This window comes from Chlorocebus sabaeus, chromosome 1, assembly GCF_047675955.1.
Source record: "Chlorocebus sabaeus isolate Y175 chromosome 1, mChlSab1.0.hap1, whole genome shotgun sequence".
Lineage (NCBI taxonomy): Eukaryota > Metazoa > Chordata > Mammalia > Primates > Cercopithecidae > Chlorocebus > Chlorocebus sabaeus.
In genome coordinates, this window is record NC_132904.1 from 9,526,529 (window position 1) to 9,548,938 (window position 22,410).

General features: G+C 51.9%; 1 protein-coding gene across 12 annotated transcripts in view; it reads left to right on the plus strand.

Annotated features, from left to right (window-relative positions):
* The window catches only part of NRXN2 (neurexin 2), a 117,112-nt gene that overhangs the window by 19,107 nt on the left and 75,595 nt on the right, over window positions 1–22,410 (plus strand). For 7 of the 12 annotated variants that reach the window (XM_073014973.1, XM_073014978.1, XM_073014975.1 and 4 more), the window contains exons 3-6: window positions 5,738–5,755; window positions 10,580–10,609; window positions 13,252–13,323; window positions 17,828–18,129. In XM_073014973.1, the coding sequence (XP_072871074.1) occupies window positions 5,738–5,755; window positions 10,580–10,609; window positions 13,252–13,323; window positions 17,828–18,129 (422 nt within the window). The remainder of the gene's footprint in view (window positions 1–5,737; window positions 5,756–10,579; window positions 10,610–13,251; window positions 13,324–17,827; window positions 18,130–22,410) is intronic. The other 5 variants (XM_073014969.1, XM_073014993.1, XM_073014962.1 and 2 more) reach the window with 2 other exon arrangements.

Sequence of the window (22,410 nt, forward strand, 5' to 3'; positions counted from 1 at the left end):
TCTCTGTGTGTGTGCGTGTGTGTGTGTGTGTGTGTGTGTGTGTGTGTGAATGTGGAAATCAGCATTCCTAAACTAGGAATTGCTGTTAGAATTGTGTGTCACTAACAGTAGGTGGACTCTGGCTAGGGCCTGAGAGGCCCTATGAGAAAATAACAGTTCTTTTTTTTCGTTTTTGTAGAAGTAGCTTTATTAAGGATGCAGCTTTACAGCTCCATGACTGCTTCTATAGAGCAAGGCTACCTTCTAGGCAGTGTGTGTAGAGTAGCCAGAAAATAACAGTTCTTAATTGTCCAGGTGTTAGATGTATGTTTTGGTTGTTTAGAGCCTTTTCTTTTCCCTTTTGTTCTGGTCTTCATCACTGTCCTTGATCACCAATCTGCTGGAATCCTGAGTTCATGTTAGGCAAGACATACTATCTATGACACCACCTCTGTATTCTGCTGGGGGAGTGAAGTCTTGTGTCTGAAAGTTAAGCAAATGAAATCACCTATGTTGGGTTATTCTGTCAGCTCTAACATCCAGTACCTGTGGTCCTGACAGTTTCTGTGGGTAGAAGTGGCTTCAGGTAGAATGGGACAGGCTTCTCTAGAGGGTGGTATAGACAGCAGCTGCTCTCAGAACCCAGAGACAAGCTAGATGCTTCTATGTAAAGGTGGCAAAATGGGTAAGTGCATAGGCTGCCATGGTTTGAACCTAGCTTTGCTACTTGTTAGCCATGTGAACTTGGGCAGTTAACTTATCCACATTGTTCTTCAACGTCCTACTCTGTAAGAACTAAGTGAATTAATATATGAAAATCCTTTACAATCCAGGCACTATTCTGAATCATCAATAAATGGTACTATGGTTATTAGCTGTAGTGGTCAGGGAAGGCTTCAAGGAGGAGGTGGGACTTGGCCAGACCTTGAAGAAGGATAACTGAGTATGAATTATAGTGGTGGAAAGGAAAGGGCAGGGCTTTCCCACCAGGAGAGTAGCCTACATGAGGAATATAGGGGATGTGAATTGAGTGGGTCAGGGCGTGGTGAAGAGACAAAGTTGGTTGTGTTTTATGGTAGATAAAATCAGAACGTTAGATTAGAATCAGTTTCTAGAAGTCTTGACTTCCAGGCTAAGCATGTAGCCCACTGGAATTTTTCAGACAGGCAGATTTGAGTTCAAATTTTGACTGTCACCAGCCAGCAGTGTGACCTTAGCCAAGTTACTCCTACTTTCTGAGTCTTGGTTTCTTCAGCTCTAAAAGGAAGTGATAGTGATATCCATTCACAATGTAGCAGTGGTGAGTAAAGGCACAATGGGCGTAAAGAGCCAGGCACACCCTAAGTGCTCAGTATATGCAAAGTGTTATTTTATGATTCACTCAACAAACGTGAGAATGCCTTTTTTTCTAAGCCAGGAGCCATGTGAGCAGCTGGATATAGAGAGATGAATGAGGCATTGTCTTCACTTCTGGATATTTCACAGTCAAGTCAGGAAACAGACATGTTAACACAGTTGCAATAGAGATTCAATAAGATAATTAATAATAGAATGTACATTTCTAGAGTTGGCACAAAAGAGGAAGGCTAGCTCTCCTTTGTTTAGAACAGAGACAAACGTATATTGACCTGAATCTTTTTTCTTTTTCTTTTCTTTTTTTTAGAGACCCAGGCTGAAGTGCAGTGGTGTGATCATAGCTCACTGTGACCTCAAACCCCTGGGCTCAAATGATCCTCCATTTCAACCTCCTGAGTATCTGGGACTATAGGCGCACACCACCCTGTCTGGATAATTTATTTATTTATTTTTTTGAGGCAAGATTTTCTCCGTCATCCAGGCTGGAGTGCAGTGGTGTCATTACGGCTCACTGCAGCCTCGACCACCCAGGCTCAAGTGATTCTCCCACCTCAGTCTCCCAAGTGCTGGGAGTACAGACACGAGCCATTACATCCGGCTAATTTTTGCATTTGTTTGTAGCGACAGGTCTCCCTATGTTGCCCAGGCTGGTCTCAAACTCCTGAGCTCAAGTGATCCTCCCACTGTGGCTTCCCAAAGTGCTGGGATTATAGGCACGAACCACTGTAGCTAGCCCTTGACTTGGGTCTTAAAGAAAGAGTAGATTTTCTTAGCCAGCTGTAGGTGAAGAGTATTTCAAGCACAAGGAATATTATGTGCAGAAACATAGCATATTATAGAAACAGGAAGAAGCTGAGGTGGTTGCAGCCTGGATTGTCGCAGGAAAAGAGGTTAGAGGAAGGCACGGTCAAATTTCGGGTGGGATTTTCTGAGAAGATTCGACTTTAACCTACAGGCACTGAGAAGCTTTGAAGAGTTTTCAGCAGGGTCATAACATGGTGGGAGTGGACCGCTTTGTTATGCTGTGGTGTATGAATTTCAGGGTGAAAAGAGTGGCTGTAGAGGGCGTCATCTCCTAGGCTTATTAATGTTCCAAGGAGAGGGACTGATCAGGGCCTGGCCTCACCAAGGCCAGGCCTGGGCAGTGCCGGTGGAAATGGAGGGATGATAAGGATTTCTAGGAGTTTAGTTTTGTTTTTAGGGTTTTAGAAGGTGGAACCAATAGAATCCAGTGATTGGCCTGACAAAAGGAGCAAGTGCTTTCTGGGTGCCTAACTTGATCAGGGAATTTGGTGGGGTGAGAAGAGGGTTATGAGGCCCACCTTAGACATATTGAGTGTGAGAAGCCTATGAGACACTCAGAGACAGCGGCTCTAAAGGCAGATGGGCACGTAGGTCAAGAGCACGGGAGAGAGGTTTGTATAAGAAACACTGAAAGGTTCTCATCACAGCAGTATTTAGTAAGGCATATCTGTTACCTGTGCCAAAAGGGTCAGACTGGGGATGGGTAGGGAGACTGACCAAGAGGAGGCTATTGCAGGAAACCAGGCACAAGGGGTGCGGCCAGAGGCTATGATGACCTAGGATTGCAGTGGAGAAGGGCAAAGGTGATTCTGCGCTCCTGGGTATGTATTCTTCTCTGCACCAAGGAGATAGATAACACCGAGCTCAGTGTTGCAGTGAGGCTGATGTGTGACATTGCATGTGAGAGTCAGTACGGTGCCCAGCACATGGCTAACTAATGGCATCTCTGGATCCTGTGAGGGCAGTGTGGGGCATGTAGTGGGAGCTCAGGCAGCAGTGGTTGAAAGCAGGGGCTTTGCTAAGCACAGAGGAATAAGCACTTGACTGTGGGAGTGGAGGTGTCGAGAATGGCTTCAGTGGTGGAGTTTGGATGTCAGAGAGTTGGCCGAGCAATTACATTGCTGGGCAGACACATGGTGATACAGGACTGGCACTCAGGGAGGAGGCTGGGACTACCCATGCAGGTTTGGGAGTCTCTGAGCACGAAAGTGAGCCATCACGGAGGACAGGGAGGAGAAGTAAGAGGAATGTGGAGGGCAGGGGCCAAGCCTGAAGGGGCCTGAGGTGGCAGGGGAGGGGCATAGGTGAATCAGCAGAAAGCAAAGGGCAGCAGAGGAAGAGAGATATGTGAGTTTCTAGGTGCTGTCTCTCCAAAGCCAGAAACAAACCAAACCTGGTTGTTTCAACTTCCTGAGCATAGCATGACGTACATTTCTGGCAGGTGGAAATACGTTTTGAAATACCTGCCATGTTGGATTATCTAGAAATCACTACGCCTCCTTATTTGCACAGGTGCTGGTGAGACAATTGTGCTGACAGACCAGGGTCTTAGCATACTGGGACCAAAGAAATCCTGGCACAACAGTCTTCACGAGAGCCAAAGGTTTTCCTGAGGGCCCCTTTATTAGCCAGCTCCCCCCATAAATGTAATGTGATTCAGTTTACTTAAGAAAACTATTACTGGGCACTGTGGCTCACACCTGTAATCCCAGCACTTTGGGAGGCCGAGGAGGGCCGATCACCTGAGGTCGGGAGTTCGAGACTAGCCTGACCAACATGAAGAAATCCTGTCTCTACTGAAAATACAAAAATTAGCTAGGTGTGGTGGCCAGAAGCTGAGGCAGGAGAATCACTTGAACCCGGGAGGCGGAGGTTGCGGTGAGCCAAGATCGTGCCATTGCACTCCAGTCTGGGCAACAAGAGCAGAACTCCATCTCAAAAAAAAAAAAAAAAAAAAAAAAAGAAAACTATTGGATATATAGCTTTTAGGTGATGCAGCTGTCCGGTAGAAGCAGCTCTGTGTTGTAGAGGAGTGTGTTTGTAACACATATTGACATGGAAAGACTGTGTGTGTAGGTTTAGGAAATGGAAGATAGAAAGAGAGCTGTGTTCATTGCTGGCTGTGTGTCTTTAGCCACTGGAGTCACTGTGGGGTGGTGGTGTGTGTGTCTAGTGTTATGTAGTAGATTACTGTGCAGGTATTGGTGCTTGCATTCAGCCTGTGTATGTGCGTGGATTATGGGAGTGGTATAAGGTATGACAAATGACTGTGTTTGTTTTCAGAGTATAGCTACCTCTCCGTGAGTGAATGAACAGGTATCACCAAATGGGGTTGGAGGTAGGAGGAGATAGTGTGTGCATGCGTGAGTGTGTACTGTATAGTTGTGTGTACACAAGTGTGTATCCTGGGGCCTGCACATGCAAGTATGTGTTTCCCCACTGGGTTTGTGTGTTTGTAGATTGTGCTGTTTCCCCCTTCCTGCCTACTGCTTCATCTAAAGGCTCCCAGGAGGTGGGCACATGGCAAATGTTTGGAGCTGGGGGCACCTCCATCCTCTTACAAAGCAGATCAGAGCCCAGCCTGCTTGAGGAGTTATAGCTTAGTTGAAGGAATTATCTCCATCTTCTCTTTGTTCTGTCTTCTCCCTTGACCCATTTGGTGAGCTCCAAGGCCAGGCCCAGGCAGGGCCCTAATAGGTGAGGTCTGCCTGTCCAAAGAATGTGGCATGGTCTAGCTCTGGGCCCAGTGTGGCCTACTGAATTTGGACTCCCTTCCCCCACTGGCATGGCCATCCAGCCTGGGGAGCCTTGGCCTCATCCAGATGTTAAGAAGACATTTGTCCTAGAATCAGAATCAGAGTCAGAAGAGGCCTCAGAAACTATCCAGTCCACCCCTCTCATTTTTGCAGAAGAGGCAGTAGGGACTCAGAGAGGTTAAGTGAATAGGATGAAAGTCACACAGTGCTGTGTGGCAGAATCATGTTTTCTCACTCTGTGTCCTGATGTCTTTTCACCCCTGGGAGGGTCAGGGGCTGTAGGTGGTTGGGTCCTGTGTACAGAGGCTTTATATGTGAATTGTGTGAGATGGTGTGTGTCACTGGATTGCTAAGTGCCTATGTGTGTCAGTGTATCACTGAGCATGAGTGTGTCTCTAGTAAACCCTGTGAGACAGTTAGTGGTGTGAGTGTGTCCCTATGTCTCTGAGATGCAATGGAACGCAGGGGAGGAGCCTGTCTGGGGAAACTGGGAAGCCTGACTGCCACTCTTGGCCCTGCCTCAGATTCTCTGTGTGACCTTGAGTGGTTACTTCCCTGTCCTGGGCCTCAGTTTCCTGAAATGTTACTTGAGGCTTGGGTGTGATGGGTACTGGCTGACTGTGTGTGAGGTTCTGACTCAGGGAGTAGCTCTGTCTCTGCCTCATCCCCAACATAGCTGTTTCTTGAGATTTGGGCCTTCCACGTTGGGTGACTCATGTCAGGGTCTGGGTGGGCTTGGACTCCACTCTCCCCTTGGAGCCCCTGTCCGTGGTGCCTTTGCTAACAGCCCTCCTTTTTCTTCTCTCTCTGCCTCCCCCTTCTCCAAACCTCGCTGGCTACAGAGGAGCACCCCATGGAAGGTGAGTGAAGCCTCCCGGTCGCTGGGGTAGTGGATCTGTTGCTATGGGGATCCTACATGAGGGGCTGTCGTTGGCTACCCAAGGACTCCCTTTCCTGCCATGTTTAGGGCCTCTCTGGAGAAGGATGGCTGGGGTCCTCCCTTGGCTGCCTTGCCCCACTCTCTTGCATCCCCTCTTCGTGGGTTTCACGGGAGCTGCTGACCGGCCTTCTTAGGGAAGAGATGAGCGGTGGGGGTGGAGGGACGGGGCTGACAGGATTCTGAAGTGCCTAGAAATAATTGGGTAGACAACGTTTAGCCCAGCCCAAGTTAAGAAACTTAGAAAGGCAATTTTGCCAGATGCTGGGGCAGGCTGGGGTGGGCTGTTGCCCCAGAAACCTGTGCTTGGGGGAAATCTGCCCTGGAGTCTGGTGCCACTGTGCAGGGCTTAGGGGACTGGAGGGTGGTGGAGTGCACTGGCAGAGTAGGGGGTCGGGGGTGTATAGTTGGGGCAGCTTCTCTGCCCCACTGTGACCAACACTTGCCACTTGCAGCAGGCCCCTAGCCACTGCCCTACAGGTTGCTAGGTAGGAGTGGTCTGCTTCTTCCTTCATCCAGGTCAGAGGGCAAGGGTAGGGCTTCTGCCTCTCTCTGAGATCTCTCTGTTCTTTCTCTATCTCCTGTTTTGTTGGCCTCTTCTCCCTGTCCAGTTTCTGTCTTTACCTCCTTTTCTCTACGACTCTGTCCCTGGACCATGTGTCTCTCCTTCCCCAGGCTCTCTCTGGGTTTCTGTCATTCTCTGACTCTTTCTCTAGCAGTTTGGCTTTCCCTGTGTTTCTTTTCCTTCTCTGGGGTGGACTGAGAGCGGGAAGAAGGTAGTCCTGGCTTGAAGGCTGTGTTGAAGATGAACTCACATAGCCACCATGAAGAAGGCGGCAGAGCAGGCATGAGGTGGCATCCTAGTCCCTTCTCCTGGGAAGGAGGAGTGGGAGGGCAAGGGTGTCCCTGGGGAGGAGCAGAGGAAAGTGCCAAGGATGCAGTAGTCATGGGGAAGAAAGGCAGCAAAGGCTCTTTGCCTGAGTGTAGGGCTGGAACCCATTTTTCCTTGTGATGTCCATGGTCTGACTTGTCTCTCTTGGAAATCTCTTCTCCTTGGGGTCCTCAGGTCCCCTGGGCCCAGCTGGCAGGTGTGTGTGTGTGTGTGTGTGTGTGTGTGTATGTATATGTGTGTATGTATGTCTGCATACACATACATTTATACAGCTCTGCTGGTCTGTGTGTCTCTGTGCATGCCTGAGGATATATGCTGTGTACATGTAACATGATTTTGTGTCTGAGTGCGTGGGTGTGCTCTGCGCCTCCATCGATGCATATGTGGTGTGGCCCACATTTCTGTATGCCTGTGTAGAGCATCAGCATCTTTGTGTGTCTGCATCTGTGTTTGCATCTCCGTGTGTCAGTGTTTACCTCTGTGTGTATGTCAGAGAGAGAGTCTGCATGTCTGGGTGGACGCAGCCTTCTGAGGGCTGGAGATAAGATTTAGTGCTGATGTGACTTTTACTTGCTCTTGATGTCATGTCTCCTCTGGAACAAAGGGAGAGATGGAGGGAGGAAGAGAGAAAGGGAAAAAATGGTGGAGGAGAGAAAAAAGGAAGGAGCAGAGAGATGGAGGAAGGAGAGGGGGCAAGTGAAGGGGTGGGAAGAGAAAGACTCAAGCCTCAAGCTGTAGGGAGGGGCAGGAATGGGGAACAACTTGGCCAAAAGAAGAAAGGCAGGGGGGCACTTGGGAAGAAGGAGTCTGGCGGGAGTAGGGGAGAGGAAAGGGGCTGATAGACAGGGACAAGAAGGGAAGTTGGGCTTTGGGGACCCATGGGGAAGGAGGCCTGTGGATGCCACCTCACTGTTTCTTTGGGTGGTGTGGTGGTCTGCTGGTTTAGAGGTGGCACTGTGGGTGCCTGCATGTCAGTGGCTGTGCAGGGCTGTGTATTGGTGGCTGTGTGTGTGTGTGTGTATACACACCTAGGAGTCTGATGCATCTCTATGTCACTCTGTGACATGTCTTTGTGCCTGCTTTTGTGTCTCTTAACCTTGTCACCTATCACCATCTTTCTTTTGATGGTGGTCCTCTCTGGGGTTTCAGTAGGAGAGTTAGGGGATGAGACTGAAGGTGGGGAGGTGGGTTTAGCAGGTGGTGGTTCCACGTGGGTGGGCTGGGGGCTTCCTCTGTGGCACTGTGCTCTGGACCCTGCAGCCCTCCTTATATCTCTAAGGAGTCCTCTGTACCTTCACCCTCTTCCCGCTTGACACTTGCCTGAGGCCTAGCTTTCTCCAGGAACCCCAAGATCCTGCTTTGCAGCCCCTGCCGAGCACCTCCTTTTTCCTCCCACCCTCTTGTGGCAGGGCAAAGAGAACCAGAAGTAGCCGGATAAAGTGCCCTAGGAAGAGACCCTTGGCAATGCCATCCATCACTGCCAGTCTCTTCTCCAGTGGTGGGAGGAGGGGCTGATGTCACAGGTGGATGTGGGGAAGTGAATACCCCAGTGGGGCTGGGGGCCAGGAGGAGGGAGCAGAGATTTCAGATTAGCGGGGAGACGGACTTTAGGGAGAAAACCCTGGGGCCAGCTGGGGCTGAGCCAGGGGTAGACAGGAAGGGAACCAGCCTCCCCTTCACCAAGATGGCTGGTGCTGTCACGCCTGAGGGAGCTGAGCAGCTGGTTGCCGTGGTGACAGAGGGAGACTGCCGAATGCTAATGAGGCTGGCGAGGAGCTGGGCAGTGGAAGGGTCTGGGAGAGGGAGATGTGGCTTCCCCCAGCAGCAGTCAGGCCTGTGGGAGACAGAGGGTGGGTTCACAGGGCACCTGGCTCCTGGGCTGGGGGTGGGCAGAGGCCTGGATTCTCAAGGGTGGGAGCCTGAGAGCAAGGCTGCTTCTGACAGGGAATGTCAGATGTGGGTTGAGGGCTCTGGGTCTGGGTCCTGGGTTTAGGGGGTTTGGACGGAGATGCTGGTAGTTCTTGGGGAAAGGGTTGGTGGCAGAGTAGGAGGGTATTCAGAGTAAGGAATGAGGAGACTTGGTTCAAATGCCTGGGTCCTTACCTGTGTCATGGATAAAAACCTACATCCTCCCAAGAGCTGTTCAGTCCTGAGTCCTAAGGCTGCCCTCAGCGGCTGTGACCTCCTCCTCCAAGTGGCCTCAGACTCAGATGTGGGGAGAAACCAATGCCACCCTAGAGAGATGGGGCAAAGAGGGAAATGTGAACCATCTGGCCATGTCCTTCCTGGCCTCCTCACTGCCTTTCCTCTTGGAACCCAGGCATCCTGGCCCCCAGCTTCGTCTCAGAAATACTTGTAACTCTTTAACCTTGCTACTTCCATCCTGGCCCCAGCTTTCTGTCCCTAGGTTTAACATCTCATTGCCACAGCAGTGGGGCTGGTTTCCAAGGGTGACAGTGGCACTGCAGGGCTGTTCCCTTTCCTACCCTCTTGGCCAGACACCACAGGGGAGTGAGTGGGGCTGGGGTTAGGGTTAGGAGGGGGCTCTGAGGTTTGGTGGAGCTGGCTGGACATCTCAGGGAGCCCTTGGGTCTCAGACCAGCTGTGGGGCCTGGTGCTGCCAGCCTCTCTAGGAGAGAGCGTTCCTTGGCTGGTGCCTGCTGGGGACAAGGGTACTGATCCAGTGGGCCAGATTCCTTCCCACTAAGGCTGGGGAGGGATACTTTGGGTTAGGGCTGACAAGGCTGTCTCAAGGGGCCAGTGTAATTCTGGATGGAAATCCTAGCTGATCTTCCTATCAGTCCATTTTCTATTTTCAAAATCCAGCTTTTGAGTCATTTGAGAGAGGTCCTGGCCAGAGAAAGGGTGTCTGTAATTTATGAATGATGTACTTGGACCTTTCAGAGAGCTGGGCCTCCTCCCATAGGGCTTGGCTGTCCTCTTTGGACCTTGCTGTCTGAGAGCTCTGAGCCCAGTCTCTCAGTGTCTCCGTAGATTCTACCTTCTCTTACCTGCTTCCTCACTAATTTTGTCCTCTTGAACCCCAGTTTCCTCTTAGAACCCAGGTGTGCAGTGTCCCTACTATCCCTACAGAGGTTATTGGGAAGGGTAGCTGGGAGGATTAGAACCCAACAGATTCCTTCCAAAACCCGCTTTAGTGGGGGATCCTTTTAGGCCCAGGTTCTTTATACCCCCCATCTTTCCCCCTTTTCTGTCAGCATCCTAGGGGTAACTGGAATTAGGGGTGTTGGGGGGTTGGAGGCCCCCTTGCCCGCTTAATCCCATGCTAACAGGACACTCTCTCTCTCCAGGTGGCTTTGATTTTTGTGTCGTGTTTTATTTTCTCCTCCATCTGAATCGTTTTTCTCGTTGACCGTTTTTTTTTCTCTCCGCCTCCCGGAAGAAAAAAAAAAAGAAAAAAAGAAAAAGGAAAAAGCAACCCTCCCAGCCTAATGCTTCTCCTCCTTTTCCTTTTTTTTTTTCCGGCAAGAAGAAAAAAAGAAACCAAAATCTCCTCTCCCCCCTGCAGCGGCTCCCCGCCCCCTCCTTCCTCCGGTTCTGCCTGTACCCTTCTCACCCTCTCTGAAGCCCCTAATCTCTCTTTCTCTCTTCCCCTGTTGTGCCCTCCACCCGCTGTTTCGGCATCGGGCCCCTCTCCTCAGCTCCTGGGCTGAGGCTTCCCCCCCGATGTCTGTCACAAGTTAAAAAGGGTTTTTAAATTGTGGCAGCAAAAGCTTTTTTCTCCCTTCTCTCTGGCTGATTTTGATGACTTGTGTTTTCTTTGTTTCTTTCCCCTTTTCTTTCTTTTTTCTTCTTTTTTTTTCTTTCTTTCTTTCTCTCCTTCCCCTTTCCAAGGTCCGGCTCACCTGACGTTAAACAGCGAAGGTATGGTTTGAAGTTTTGGTTTGGTTTGGATTGGATTGGATTGCCCCCAACCTGCGCCTGGATTTTCTGTTCTTCTCCCTGTCCCTCCCCTGTCCCCTTCCCCTCCTCCACCTGTCCTGACACCTTCCTTCCTTTCCTACCCGCTTCCTTTGCCATTTCTTAATTTTATTTGGGGGGTGCTGGGGTGGGGGTGGGGGCCTGCCCTTGTCTGTGTGCTCCCCTCTCCTTTGCCCACCCTGAAGCACTCCATCCACCTACATCTCACCTTGGTTTCTGACATCAAGAGATGTTTGAACTCCTGCCGTTGTCTCCAGTCACCATTTTTTTGCGTTTTCCTGGTAGTATATCTTGCTTTTTTTCTTTCTCATGGTGGTGTTTGATTTCCTTCCACTCATTCTAATCATTCTTTCTTTTCTATGGACCTAAGTAACAAGAGAAAAGCATGGGCTGGAGAAAGAGGGTCTTAGGCAGTCTCATTACCCTCACCCTGCTACTGTGGGAGGCCCCCATCCATGACTAGAAGGGAATGGGAGTAGAGTTGTAGGGTCTCTGCCTTCCCACAGTGTGCACTCCCAACACCCTGCCCACCCACACGCCTTCACCCTTGTGTCTTTTGAACGTCTCTTTTTTTTTTTGAGACGGAGTCTCGCTCTGTCACCCAGGCTGGAGTGTAGTGGCGCGATCTCAGCTCACTGCAAGCTCTGCCTCCCAGGTTCACGCCATTCTTCTGCCTCAGCCTCCCAAGTAGATGGGACTATAGGCGCCCACCACTATGCCTGGCTAATTTTTTTGTATTTTTAGTAGAGATGGGGTTTCACCGTGTTAGCCAGGATGGTCTCGATCTCCTGACCTCGTGATCCGCCCGTCTCAGCCTCCCAAAGTGCTGGGATTATATTGAACATCTCTTAACCCTATTTGACAGATGATGACATTGAGGACCAGAGAGATGAAATGACTCGTTAGTGATTCCACAGCCCTAATTGGTGGTATGGTTGGGACTAGGCATTTAATTTTAGCACTCCTTCGACTAAGTGCCTACCATCTTTGAGAGCCCTGGTGTTAAGTAAACCTGGAGACAGAACCCAGGAGTCCTGTCTGAGCTCCTCCAGCTCTGGCCTGCTCCAGCCCTCTGCTGTCACTGATTCTCTCTGAGCTCAGGGTTTTGGCCTTCCAGACCCTTTGGCACTTTTGGACCTGCCCAGTTCAGCCCTCTGTTGGGGGGTCATCTTATGGAGGAACAGAGTGGGGTCCTTAGCCTGTAGGCAGGACCAAGATTGGGCTACAGGGAGAAACTCGTATAGATATGAAATCTGGGTTGGATTTAGGTCTGGGGAGGTAGAGGCCTTGGAGTCTTGCAGGGATGTGAAATTATGGCAAGAAGTGTGGGGAAAGAGGAAGTCCCAAATGGAAAGTCTGCAGTAGGAGCCCTGGTTGGTTCACTCACATCCTTCTTGCCTCTCAGTGCCTGGTTCTATGGGTGCTGGCTGTGGCTTCCCTTTGTCATAAGGGAAGCCCCTCCCAAAGGATCTCAGAAAGCCCCCCTGGAAAGTTCCACAGCTCAAGTATTATTCTAGTTCAAGTTTGGGAATTTGCAACTGGGGTTAGAGTAAGAGCCCATATAAGGACTTTTCCCCTTCATCACTGAGTTTTCTCATCCTGAAGCCATCCTGTGGATCTGGAAGTAGGGCTGGGTACCTGGAAGCCAGGTGCTGAGTATACAGGTTCACTGGCGGCGGGAGAGGTGGGGTGAAGAGTTCAAGCCGGCCTGGAACCCAGACATGGTAACATGTGCCCACCAGGGCCTTTGGACTGAGGCCCAGGTGCTGCTGATGAGGGGTGTGGTGGGGAGTGAGAAATAACTCCTGAGAAAGGGCTTGCCCACATCCAGGCTGAACTCCAGGCAGGATCTCCTTTGACGTGCACAGCCCTTTTGTAGGCACGATGGTGGGATGAAGAACAGACAGGAATTACAGGAAGCCCCTGGAAATCTCTGGGAAGCTCTGGGGTCTAACTGGCAAAGAACTGGACGAGGGTGAGCTTCTGAGCACTCACTGTGTTGAATGAAGCAGGTGTGGATGGCCTCAAGGTGTAGTGAGAGCCTCAAGGACAGGAAAGAACAGAAGAGGAGCTTGGGGTGTAAATCTGGAGAAGTTTCTGGAGGAGAGGGGTGCCTGTGTCAGGCTTTTGAACGAGTTGGGAAGTGTGAGCTTGACCCAGCATAAAGGGTGTGAGCAAAGTTGCAAAGTGGTGGGGAGAATGTGCCTCATGAAGGAGGCTAGGAGAATGAGCGGGCAGTTGGAAGGGGGAACTGGGGGCCTCCAGTGCTGAGGGCTGGCCTGTTTGCCTGCTGTGGGGAAGGAGGGATCCTGCACTCATGGTGAGGCCTCTGTTCCTCTGCCCAGTCTCCCCGCCCCAGGCAAAGAGTGGAAGTCGGTGATCATGAGTCTGATGGGGTCTGTGGGGCTGATCGTCCTTGGTTTGTCAAGCAGCTCCTTCCTTAGAGGCCTTGAAGGCAAGGGAGTCCCCAGAAAAGTCCCTGCAAGCAGCACCTCCACCCTGGAGAGGGCCCTTCATCCCCTCAAGGCTGGGGAGGGACTGTCTCGGTAGCCCCTGTGCCTGACTCCCCAATTCTGCTTCTCCAGTAGGGTCCTTACTGTTCTCCGAGGGGGGGGCCGGGAGAGGAGGAGCCGGCGATGTGCACCAGCCAACAAAAGGTCAGTGATCCCCATGGTCCCCAGAGAGCCTAGCCCTCATCCTGCTGCAGGCTAACTGTGCTTCCTGGGGGGAAGCCAAGTCAATGCAGGCACATCCCCTTGTCCTCTCTGAGGCCTGTGGGAACTGATGGGCCTGCTCCCTGAGTGCCATTCCAAAGGCCCCATTAGCTGCCCTGGTGTGAAGGGCCACACACCTCCATTTCTTTCGCAAAGCCCAGTTGTTCTGATGACCTCTTTGTAGAACACAGGTATCTTTTTTTGTGGCAGTTGTTCAGGCTGATCCCTAGGAAGTGTCTGTTTCTTTGGTAAGGCAACCAGGCAGCAGGGCAACCCCAATTTAACCATCAAATTCTGGAAGCCTGCTAGGTGCCCAGTCCAGAGAAATTCTGGTTGGGAGCTGTGGCCAGCACAGGGCCTTTAAGCCTGCTTGGGGGCTCTAGCTCCTTTTTCTGTACTGAAGCTGCCTCTCTTAAGATAATCTCTTTCCTAAGAAGTTTGTAAGCCACTATAACATAGTCCTCAAGGAACTCCAGTGGGTGCCAAGCACTGGGGCTATGGAGTCCTATTTCCATTCTTTAGTCTGCTCTTCTGTTTGCCTGGATTTCTGTCATCCTTGTCCTCTTTCCAATGACTTGGTATGTCTCTTTTGTCTGACTCTTAAAAAAGCAGCCAGGCCATCCACACTGGAAGTCTCCTTGAACACCCCAGGCAGACCTGGTCACTTCTGGTGTTTCGTTTGTCCACACTTCCACTAGAAGGCTCATCACACTGTATCATAACTGTCACTTTACCTGTTTGCTTCCCAAACTAGACCAAGCTCCCTGAGGCCGGGGATTGGATATTTTTGTTCCTATGCCCCTGGTCCTTTACACAGCTCTTGGCACATAAGTAGCCGTGTGCTCAGCAAATTTATCTTACATGAGCCGATAGGCTCTGTTCCCAAGGGGCTGATTGATGTTCTAACAAATAACTACAATAAAGTATGGTCCATGCAAAGTATATGAAAAGTGTAGGCTCTTTTGAGAGGAGTTAGTTTATTCATTGAGGCCAGGCACAGTGGCTCATGCCTGTAATCCCAACACTTTGAGAGGCTGAGGTGGGAGGATCGCTTGAGGCCAGGAGTTCAAAACCAGCCTGGCAACATGGTGAGACTCCATCTCAAAAAAAAAAAAAAAAAAAAAAAAAAAAAAGAATCCTTGAGAAAGAGAGGAGACACAGGGAGAGGCAGCACACTGGCAGAAAGTTACCAACAGGCATGAATCGTTTATTTGTGGGATGCTTTACAGTTGAGGAAGCTGGACACTGCCCTTTCTCTTTCTGAGATGCCCACAGCAGCCTGTGCAGTTCTTGATGATCAGCTCCATTTTCCAGAGGGGGAAGCTGGGACTTAGAGCCCAGCTTTGTGACAAGCCAAGGTCACAAAGCTGGTGGTGGAGCCAGCACTAGCGCCCAGGTCTTCTTTCTCACATCACATTTCCTCTCCGGGGAGCAGTACAAGATGTTACTAGGCAGTAAGTGCCAAGTGAGCAGAACAGACAGCTGTAGAGCTCGAGAGTAGGGAGGGCGGAGGGGGGCGCTGGAGACCTTCCCAGAGGAGGTCTGGGAACTGGGCCTGGAAAGGAGGCAGCTGCTCTGTCCCTCATGCATGGTACTCAGAAATGCAGGACCACAACAACTAGTCTCTAGCCACATTCATCTTCACTGGGGACACTTGTAGGGCTACAGACTCCCCATCTGTGGGAAATAAACGAGCATCAGCTATTATCCTCCTTCCTGGGTCCAGAGCAATTAGGGGCGGTAACTGTGCAAGCCCTGCTGGGAGTTGTAGTTCCCAGTCGCGCCAGAGCTGCGAGATGGGGGAGAGCGCCCCCTGGTGCTTCAGGGCTTGTTCAGCCCAGATCTGGTTTGTGCTCTGCTGAGCCCCTTGGTCGCCCCCACAGGCTCACCCCAGTAGAATCCCTCCACCAGTACCTTGAAGTCATGCCCCGACCTCCCCTACTCAGGTTCTCTCTCTCTCTCCTCACCATCTTCGGGTTTTCTTTCCACACTTGCTCATCCTTGGTTTTCTTTTTTTTTGCTCATCTCTTTTCTGTCCCTCTTCTCAAAGGCTTTCAGGTTCTCTTTGGCTGCTCCTCAGGCCTCTTGGCGTCTCTGGGCTGACCCAGGTCTCTGGTGGCAAAGGGACTGGAGCCCGTGGAGGCGCAGGTTCCGGAGTAGCTAGCTTTGCCACCTGCCCCAGGAGACTGGAGGTAGAGCTGAGGAGTTGAGGAATGGCCTCGTTTCTCTACTTGGCCTTGGCAGCCACGGTCCAGCCCCAGACCCGCCTCTTTCCCTTTTGCTGGCCTCTTTTGTTCTGTCCGAATCACTTTTTCACACGGTTGCCTTATTCTTTTCTTTCTTTCTGTTTGACTCTCTTTAATGATATTTTCTTTGACTGCAGTGAAGGTGAGCGAGTGGGAGGAGTGGCTTCTGGGTGGGACTAGTACATGTGGCAAAACCAAGGTCAAACACATTCCTTTTTCTGGTCCTTGAGCCCCCTGGTTCTCCCAGTGCCTGGGCAGCAGGCTTCGTTGCTATGGAAACAGCAAGGCCCCAGAAAGCCTTGGCTTCTGTTCCCTAGAGGTCCCTGTCCACTTTCATTTCTGGCTCTCTTCCCATCTCCTGTACCTGTCCCTGAAGGGCTTGCTCCTTTATCCAGATAGCCACGCTCATCCCCTCTTGCTCCCTCACAGTCCTGAGCCTTCTTCATTTCTTGTCTGTCTCTGCGATGGTTCACCTTTCCCCGGCTCTGCCCCACCTCCCTCCTCCTTGCCATTCTTCCCTGCTTTCCCCTCTTGTCTCTGCTGGGGTCCTCACTTTTGCTTTCTGGCCCTCCCCACTGGTACCCTAAGTAGACAGAGGAAGGGATTCAGACTGTCCCGATGTTGCCCAGGCCCCCACCAGCCTTGCTGCCCTGTGGCCTCAGGAAACCGGGCCTTGCCAGCTGCAGTGAGTGCTGTGCCAGGCTCAGGGGCAGCAGCTGGTGCCTTGGCATCCGGAGGCAGTGAGGACAGAGGCTGTGGGCAGCCTGCCCAGAGAGAGAGAAGCAGGCTGTGTGTGGAGGGGAGGGGATCTGCAGAATCTACACTCCGAGACCCCCCCTGCTACCACCCCACTGCCTCAACACATAGCACTGCTGCTGAGCCCTGCCCCCACCAGGGAAAGGCAAGTGCCTCCTGGTGGCCCTGCATGCACCTTGGCATTGTGCCTGTTCTTGCCTGGGCCTTGGGAGCATCTATTGAGAATTCCCGCATTTGGTTAGCTTGGCCTCTTCATAAAGACTCTCACGGCCAGTGTTGTTTGCCCTGCACCTGTCCTGTGAGGTAGGCAGGGCCAGCTGTGTGCCACTGCTTAATGACCAGAAGTAGCCACTGGTAGAGCCCAGGTCCTCTGGTTTGTCCTGATTTCATATCCGGTTCTCTTCTCTCTGCTTGCACTCTGGCTTGTGCCAGTGTTGGACGGAAACTTCAACTTCTTGGTACTACGGAGTCATTGTCTTCTCACTTGTTACCAGCTTACAGAATGCTGACAATCCCTCAGGCTCTCCCAGTAGTTTTTGCTTCTGCTTAAAAAGTGCCAGTGGAAGGCCCTGTGCCAGGTGCCTACGGACACACATGCACACACACAGACATGCGCACACACGAGGCCCAGTTCTGCCCTTGCCCTGTCACTCTCTGGGCACACAGGTCACATCCAGGCACTCTTTGCTCTCCACCTTGGGCCTGTCTGCGCTGTCCTTGGCTTGGAATAGGGAGCTGGGGGTGGAGATGATAGCTGGGGCGGTGGCCACCCATGTGAGCTCTGCCTGGTGGCCTGTTGCTATCCGGTGCATATCTCTGTCACCTGCATTGCCTTCCTGTGTGTCTTCCTGACCCTTCCCCCATTCCCCCACCTCCCATTCTCCTCATCTACTCCCTGCTGCACAGCAGGCCTATTGGTCCCATCCCATATGGTGAGGCTGAAACTGTCTTCAGGCACTGAGATTGGCCATCGCTGGAGCAGGGGCAGGAAGGGAGGTGGGCTGTGCGTAGGAGGCCCTTGTGGACCTTGCCATATGGGAGGAGCACCCAGGGAAAAGTAAGGCAGAGCCTCTTATTTCCCTTCTATGTCCCTTTGTTAAGGGGAGTGGCCGATGGGAGGGTAGCTGGGGAGGAGACAGTGAGCACCTTCTGCTTTGCCGGATCCTGTGGCAGAGTAATTGTCAGCTGTCAGTATGGGAGCCACTTAGCAGCCTCCTGGTTTGGAAATGGACACAGGGGACATTGACTTTTGACAGCAGAGACGGCAGGGTCCGGAGAGGATGGTTGACAGGCTAAGGGAGGGAAAGGGGCCTAAAGCTACAGGTTGGGACCTCTGGGCTCCTGGTGCCCAGGACCAGTGCCTGGGTTGCTGGAGGGGAGAGGGAAGCACTGGCGTACCCTACCCCATTCAGCCTTCTCCCATTTCCCCACACCATGGCATCCAGGCAAGGAGGAGTTTGTGGCGACCTTCAAAGGCAATGAGTTCTTCTGCTACGACCTGTCACACAACCCCATCCAGAGCAGCACTGATGAGATCACGCTGGCCTTCCGCACCCTGCAACGCAACGGCCTGATGCTGCACACAGGCAAGTCGGCCGACTACGTCAACCTGTCCCTCAAGTCTGGGGCTGTCTGGCTGGTCATCAACCTAGGCTCAGGTGCCTTCGAGGCCCTTGTGGAACCCGTCAATGGCAAGTTCAACGACAACGCCTGGCACGACGTCCGGGTCACCCGAAACCTGCGCCAGGTAGGGGGAGTGAGAAGAAGGCCAGGGATTAACTATATCTGGGGCAGAACGGGGGTTGGGAGAGGGGGCTGCTGGGAGCTTGTGATGGAGGGATCAGGGCTGGGCAGTGAGGTGTGGTTCTGGAGAAGAACAGAGATTGGGACTGTAAGGGTCCCAACATAAGGCTGCAGTGGCTGGCAGGCTTCAGAGACTAGGGAGGTGAGCTAGGAGGAGGCTCCAGAGCTGCCCCTGGGAAGGAGCCTGAGGGCAGGGGAAGGACTGGGCTCAGACTGTTGGGAGCAGCTGGGCTTTCAAGGATTGGGGCTAAGAAATCAGGTGATTTAGCAGGAGGGCAATTCAGGAGATGGGAGGAGTGAGCCAGTGCCTGAATGGGTGTGCCTGGGTGCCAGGGGGTGGGGAGGGGCTCCTGTGGAGTGGGCAGGTTTTGGCCTGGTGGAGAAGATGAGGGTGTCCCAACACTTGGGCAGCAAAGCATGAAGGCAAGCCTGAGTTATGTGTGTGGGCAGGATGTGTTCTGCCCCCAGCTGAGGATTTTTTAGGGCAGAGGCAGAGATGGAGCCAGTGAGGTGGTAGTGTAGCAGGTGGGTGACAGAGAGCAGGACCAGAGGGGGGGGTTTGGCCCCTTATCTCCTTGGGCAGGACATGCCCTTCTTTTCCTTCTCTTTCTTTCAGCCCTTGGGAGGGCTGCCAGGCCCTCCCAGCATCCATGGCTTGCTTTCTGCCTCCTCCAGCTCCTGGGAAAGCCCATACAGGTGCTCAGAGACCTTCCTGCATTGGCTCCTGCAGACAGGAGCTCCTGTTCCCGGATGCTCCCACCAGACAGTTCCTCTTAGCAGTGGTCCTCTTCTCCTTTCCCAAGGCCTCTGGCCAGTCTCTTCCTAGTTATCTTCTCTGAACTTCCTGGTTCTAGCGGTGTGGTGGCTAACTTTCCGTCTCTCCTCCTGTCATCCTCCTTCTCGTCCCCTTCCTCCCACTGAAAGGCTTGTCAGTAGGCTCAGGATCTCGGCTGGCCTCCCACTCTTCTTACCTGTTTTGATTTCATCAATGATGATCTAGTGGGGATACCTCCTCATTAATGCCACTCCTCCTTGCCAGGAGAACGCAGTAGCTAGTCCTGCTGCTTTTCCTCAGACCTGCCAATACCTGTTGCAGCCGGGCTCCTACTAATGTGCCTATTCTTAGTGGCCCCTGCATTTCAGAGAGTGACATGCTTGGTGGAGTCACTCCTCAATGCAGGGCTCCTCTTCTTGTCAAATCATCCCTTTACCCAATCAGAGGGGTGTCCCGCGTTGTCATTACCGAGTGCACCTGAGTGTGTCATGTGCATTTGTGACAGTTTCAGATGCCACACACATTTTATTGGGGAGTATGGAGGAGTTGCCTCTGGTGCTTTCTGCTCGCTTTGCTCTCTCTATGAGCAGTGCTGTCACCTGGTACTGACTTCGGTAAGATGCTCCAAGTTCAGAGTCCCCATGCATCATATGACCAAAAAATACATGGCACATCCATACTGGGAACAGAGGGGGGAAAAAAGACATGGTCCCTGCCCTTCCAGGAGTTCAGCTCTTGAGGAGACAAGATGAGTCTGTTAAAAGTGAGTAGAGCAAAGCCATGCCAGTGCCAAGTGAACAGCAGAAACCTTAAACACCCTACGACTAGAGTGATACCCAAGACGAGGGAGAGGTCTGTGTCTAGGGGAGGTGGGAAAGCCACACAGAGGAGGAGACACTCGGCCTCAGTAGTGCTAAGTGTAGACAGTGACCCTTGGTTGCTTCTTCCTGGGGTTCCCGTAGTTGAGAGTCCAAGCTGGTAACTGATGGAAACCTCTTCCCCTGGATTGTTCTACCAGAAGGCTCAGAGCAGAGGCAGGTCATATGGACCCTAAAGCAGGTCTTGAGGTCCACAGAGGGTGTCTGCTTAAAGACTTTGATTGGGTACTCTCTTTGAAAAGGGATTCTGGGGGAATTTCTTGACTCTAGTCCACACCCATAAATATGAAGTGTTGGAGCTGCAGACAAGCAGTCCTCTCTTGGTCGTCATGGCTACTAGGGGAAGGTCAGCCTCAGAGCCATGCTTTGGCTCCACTGCCCTCACTCAAGGCCTAGACTGTGGCCAAGTTCATCCTCACCAGGCCCTTCATGGGCCTGTTTTTCCTGGCCTCAAAGAGTAATTTATTGGATCTTGTGTCCCTCGAGCAGTGTTTCTCAGTCACTCAATCGTGTTGCGCTCCCCGGGAGACATTTGGTAACATCTGGAGACATTTTGGGCTGTCATAACTTGGGGGTGCCACTGTCATCTCATGGGTAGAGGCCAGAATGATGCTGAACACCCTACAGTTTGCAGGACAGCCCTCATAACCAAGAATTATCTAACCTCAAATGTCAGTAGTGCTGATATGGAGAAGCCCTACTCAACCAAGTTTCCTTCCTTCCCTCCTTCCTTCCTTCCTTCCTTCCTTCCTTCCTTCCTTCCTTCCTTCCTTCCTTCCTTCCTTCCTCCCTCCCTCCCTCCCTCCCTTTCCTCCTTTCTTTTTTAAAGATGGAGTCTCAGTCTGTCGTCCAGGCTGGAGTGCAGTGGCATGATCTCGGCTCACTCCAACCTCCGTCTCCCAGGTTATAGTGATTCTCCTGCCTCAGCTTCCCGAGTAGCTGGCATTACAGGTGCCTGCTACCATGCCTAACTAATTTCTGTATTTTTAGTAGAGATGGGGTTTCACCATATTGGCCAGGGTGGTCTCGAACTCCTGACCTCAAATGATCCGCCTGCCTTGGCCTCCCAAGATGCTGGGATTACAGGCATTAGCCACCACACCTGGCCTCAATCAAGTTTTTGTAGTGTCTGGGTGACATCCTGGGATTGGAACAACACTTATGTGATAAGAAGGGTGATGATGGGTGGAGTGATTTGAATCAATATTCTGTCTCCCTCACGTTTGGTGGGCCAGGAGCAAGGACAGGGAGAAATGACGTCTGTCTTCAGCCTTAATAAGAGAGGGCCAGGATCTGAGAACACTGTGGTTTCCAGGTTATTTTTCTCGTTTGATTAGAATGGCCAGGGAGATGGCCTTCTGGGGAGGACCTGCCTGAGAACCAGCACTGAGGGGTCTCCATTCCCTTTGCTTCTGCAGCCATGGGAGTGGGTCAAAGGCCAGCTCCAAAGACTGGAAGGAGGCAGAATTTCCCTTTTTCCCTTGGACTTGGTAATTATCCCTGGAATCATCCAGAGGCTCTCAGAACATAGCAGTTAGGACCAGGGGCACCTGTTGAGACAGTGTCTCGCTCTCTCCTTTCTCTCCTTTCAAATCCAGCCCTCGAGGTCACTGTGACTGGAGGTGTCTCTTGGAGGATCTTGGCAGGAATTGTTACTTCTGAGGATTCCCCGAGGTCTATTTTAAATCCTGGGCCCACTCTCCTTCCATACCCAGTATGCTTCCTAACTGCCTCCCACCACCATGCAAGCAGTGTGCAAACCCATTTCCTCATTAGCCAGCACCAAATTTGGAAGACAAGCTGGCTATCCAAATATCACATGGTGCTTCCTCCTGCCCAGCTTGGATAACTCCTCTCCTTGCTGCAGAGGCTTTCAGGAGCTCCTCCATGTCCCAGAAATGGAGTCGCCAAGGAGGCAGTCCTCAAGGATGGAGTCCCTCAAAGATGTGGTCCCCAAGGATGGAGTCCCCAAGGATTCAGTCCCCAAGGATGGAGTCTCCTAAGGATGCATACTCCTAGGGATGGAGTCCCCAAGGATAGAGTCCCCTAAAGATGCAGTCCCCAAGGATAGAGTCTGCCAAGGATGGAGTCCCCAAGGATAGAGTCTGCCAAGGATGGAGTCCCCAAGAATGGAGTCCCCAAGGATGGATTCCCCAATAATGGAGTCCCCCAGGGGCAGAGTACCCTAAAGATGCAATCCTCAGGGATGGAATCTGCCAAGGATGGAGTCCCCAAGGATGGAATAGCCAAAGATGGAATCCCCAAGAATGGAGTCCCCAGGGTTGGAGTCCACCAAGGATGCAGTCCTCAAGGATGGAGTCCACAAGCATGCGGTCTTCAAGGGTGGAGTCCACCAAGAATGTAGCCCTCCAAAGATGGAGTCCCCAAGCATGCAGTCCCCAAGAATGGAGTCACTAAGGATGAGGAGACCCCTGGGAGTCTAGGAATGCATTCCTTAGGAATGCATTCCCCTAAGGATGGAGTCCCCAGGGGTGGAGTCCATCAGGCAATTAGATTCCTTTCCTCTCCTTCCTGCCCAGGCCTCTCTCCCTCTCTGGCATGGCATACACCC